The 3,172-nt window shown below is 42.0% G+C and overlaps 1 protein-coding gene across 1 annotated transcript in view; it reads right to left on the reverse strand.

Moving 5' to 3' along the window:
• The window catches only part of LOC102240760 (polyribonucleotide 5'-hydroxyl-kinase Clp1), a 5,637-nt gene extending 3,111 nt beyond the window's left edge, over positions 1 to 2,526 (reverse strand). The window contains exon 1 of the mRNA XM_005873219.2: positions 2,455 to 2,526. Within this exon, the coding sequence (XP_005873281.1) occupies positions 2,455 to 2,526 (72 nt within the window). The remainder of the gene's footprint in view (positions 1 to 2,454) is intronic.
• Between the last annotated feature and the right edge of the window lie 646 nt (positions 2,527 to 3,172).

Below are 3,172 nucleotides of genomic sequence, written 5' to 3' on the forward strand. Positions count from 1 at the left end.
ATTGGGTTGTTTATCTTCCTTTTGTTAAGTTGTATGAGTTCCCTGTAAATGTTGGAGATTAAACCCTTATTGGTGATAACATTTGCAAATATGTTCTCCCATGCAGTGGGCTTTCTTGTTGTTTTGTTGATGTTTCCCTTTGCTGTGCAAAAGCTTTTTATTTTGATGTAGTCCCATTTGTTTATTTTCTCTTTAGTTTCCATAGCCCTATTTTATTTTTTAAAATATATTTTTATTGATTTCAGAGAGGAAGGGAGAGGGAGAGAGAGACAGAAACATTAATGATGAGAGAGAATCATTGATTGGCTGGAGATGGCAAGTTTTTAAAAGCAATAAATCCAAGGGAGAAATGTAAGCTCCACACAGGCTATCTTTTTACTGCTGTGTCCCAAGCACTGAGAAGAGGAATAGTGCCTAGAACACAGTAGCTGTTCAATAAGTACTAGTTGAATGAATGAATGAGGGTTCTCATTGGCTTGACTTAGGTAATGACAAAAGAAATTAAGAGAAGTAGATTGGGTTCCAGACATATTTAAGACATAAAAATAAACAGGGGCTGAGAGAGAAAAGATTTGGAGGCTGAGAGATAAAAAGAAGAGGAATAATTTTTCCATAGCCTATTTTAAATATAGCAACCAGAGTGATCACATGATTTCTCCACTCCACAGCCTTTCTTGGGTTCCCTGTTGAGCTCAGAGTAAAAGCCAAAATCCTTACAATGGCCAATAAGGCTGTACATGATCTGGGCTTGAGTTCCTCACTGACCTCATCTCTAGTAATCTCTCCCCCGGGCTCTCTGTTCCAGCTACACTGGCCAGCTTGCTGTTCCTCATACTCCCAGTTAAGTTTCTGGTCAAGGCATTTGAACTAGCTGTCCCCACTTCCTGAAATGCCCTTTTCCCAAATATTCATAGAGCAGAGTCCTTGCTTCCTTCAAGTGCCTTCTTCTCCACGAAGCCTATGCTGACATCACTGTCTAATATTGCAGTTCACCTCCCATGGCATTCATTTGTCTGCCTGTTCAATTTTTCCCAATGCCATTTCATGTTATCAATATAGATGATATAGATATATAAATATATACAGAAAGAGAGATATAGATAGATCTCATGCAATATAATTTATTTATTATCTTCATTGTCTGTCTATTCACAAGAATATAAACTCTCCCTGAGCCTAGAGCACTCTTGGTACACTTTAGGTGCTCCATAAATATCTGTTGAATAAAGAAATGACAGGTGACTGTTAGGTTTCTGCTCTGAGCAACTGAGTGGCTGGTGGCTCCCTGAGGCAGAAAACACAGGAGGAGGCAGAATAGGGTAGGAAAGAACAAGTTCAGTTTTGGACATGCTGAGTCTGTGTCTGTATGACCAACGTTCAGGTGAGAACGACTGTTAGGTAGTTGAATATATGGGCCTGGCACTCAAAAGAGCTGGAGATATACTAAATCTGAGTGTCACTGGATTATAGATGGCATTTGAAGGGGTGACACTTTCAAGAAAATGTCTGTAGAAAGAAAAGAAGAATCTGAAGACACAGTGGAAGGTGAGAGGCAGCAACATCAGAAGAACCCATGAAGGAGAGAGAGGAGACAGAATTAGCAAAAACCAGGAGCTGTGGAAGTCCATGGAAAAGTCGTTTTAAGAAGGAAGATCTAGGTCTAACCGGTTTGGCTCAGTGGATAGAGCGTCGGCCTGCGGACTCAAGGGTCCCGGGTTCGATTCCGGCTAAGGGCATGTACCTTGGTTGTGCGCACATACCCAGTAGGGAGTGTGCAGGAGGCAGCTGATCGATGTTTCTCTCTCATTGATGTTTCTAACTCTCTATCCCACTCCCTTCCTCTCTGTAAAAAATCAATAAAATATATTAGAAAAAAAAAGTCAAATTTAAAAAAAAGAAAAAAAGAAGGAAGACCTTAAAAAAAGGGGGGGGGGGGAGAAGATCTATAGTTATCTATGCTGTGTAACAATTACCCCAAATCCTAGTGTCTTAAAGCAAAGCACATTTGTCTTCTCACTCTCTGTGGGGGGTCTGGAATCCGAGCACTGCTCAGCTGGGCCCTCTCTGTCCAAGTATCTTACAAGGCTGCGGTCAAGGTGTCAGCCAAGGCTGCCATCTCATCTGAAGGGTTGACTAGGAAGTGATCCTCTTCCAAACTGTTGGCAAACTGTTCTAATTGTTGGCACGATTTGATCTCAGAGCACTGTCAGGAAGAGGGCCTCAGGTCCTTCTCCTATGAATCTCTCCACAGGGCACCTCACAGCAGGGGAGCTCGCTTCACAGAGCAAACAGGCAGGAAGAATCAGAGAAAGAGTGCAAGCAAGTTTGTTATGACTTTATCTTGGAAGTACCATGTCTTCTCATCTCACTTTTGCCCTATTCTGTTCCTTAGAAAAAAGTCACCAGGCTCAGCCCACACAGAAGGGGAGGGGTTTTACAAAAGGGAGTGAATACCAGGAGGTGGAAATCACTGGGATTTTTGAAACTGCCTCCTACAGAAGATGTGTCAGCAGCATTAAATGTCATATTGCGATCCACTGTCCAGGAGATTTGGCAATGAGGGGAAACCATTTGTTATTTTAGAGAGAGCTGGCTTAGGGGACTGAGGAAGCAAAGGCCAGACGATGATGGACTGAAGAGTGAGTTATAACAGAAGAAGTAGAGACAGCAATCTTAGACAGTTCTTTCAAGATGCTCAGATATGAAGAAGAGGATTGAGATAGGGTGGCTAGAGGAAGGAATAGAGTCAAAGCCAAACTAGGGTGTGTTTTTTTTAATTGGAAGAGACTTAATGTGTTCAAATGTTACTGGGTAGCCATGAATAGGAAGGACGAGATTGTGGTCAGAGATAGAGGGGAATCACTCAGATGGTTTTATAAATCCAGGAGAAACATGATGAGTCACCAAGTAGCTACCATTTATCAAACCCTTACTGTCCAGGCTTTTTATATTAAGTGCTTTACCTGGATTAGCTCACTGAATTCAACTCTCAAAGGTGGATCACTGTTCTATAGATGGGAAACAAGCTGAGAAACTAAGAAAGTTGCCTAAGGTCCCGGAGTAAACAAGAGGAGTAACATTTGATGTCAGCCTCTTTGCCTGTAGATTCCAAAGTGCATTCCTGGACCAGCAGCAGCAGCAGCACCAAGGAACTTGTTAGAAATGCAGATTA

Source organism: Myotis brandtii, unplaced genomic scaffold (genome assembly GCF_000412655.1).
Source record: "Myotis brandtii unplaced genomic scaffold, ASM41265v1 scaffold4, whole genome shotgun sequence".
Lineage (NCBI taxonomy): Eukaryota > Metazoa > Chordata > Mammalia > Chiroptera > Vespertilionidae > Myotis > Myotis brandtii.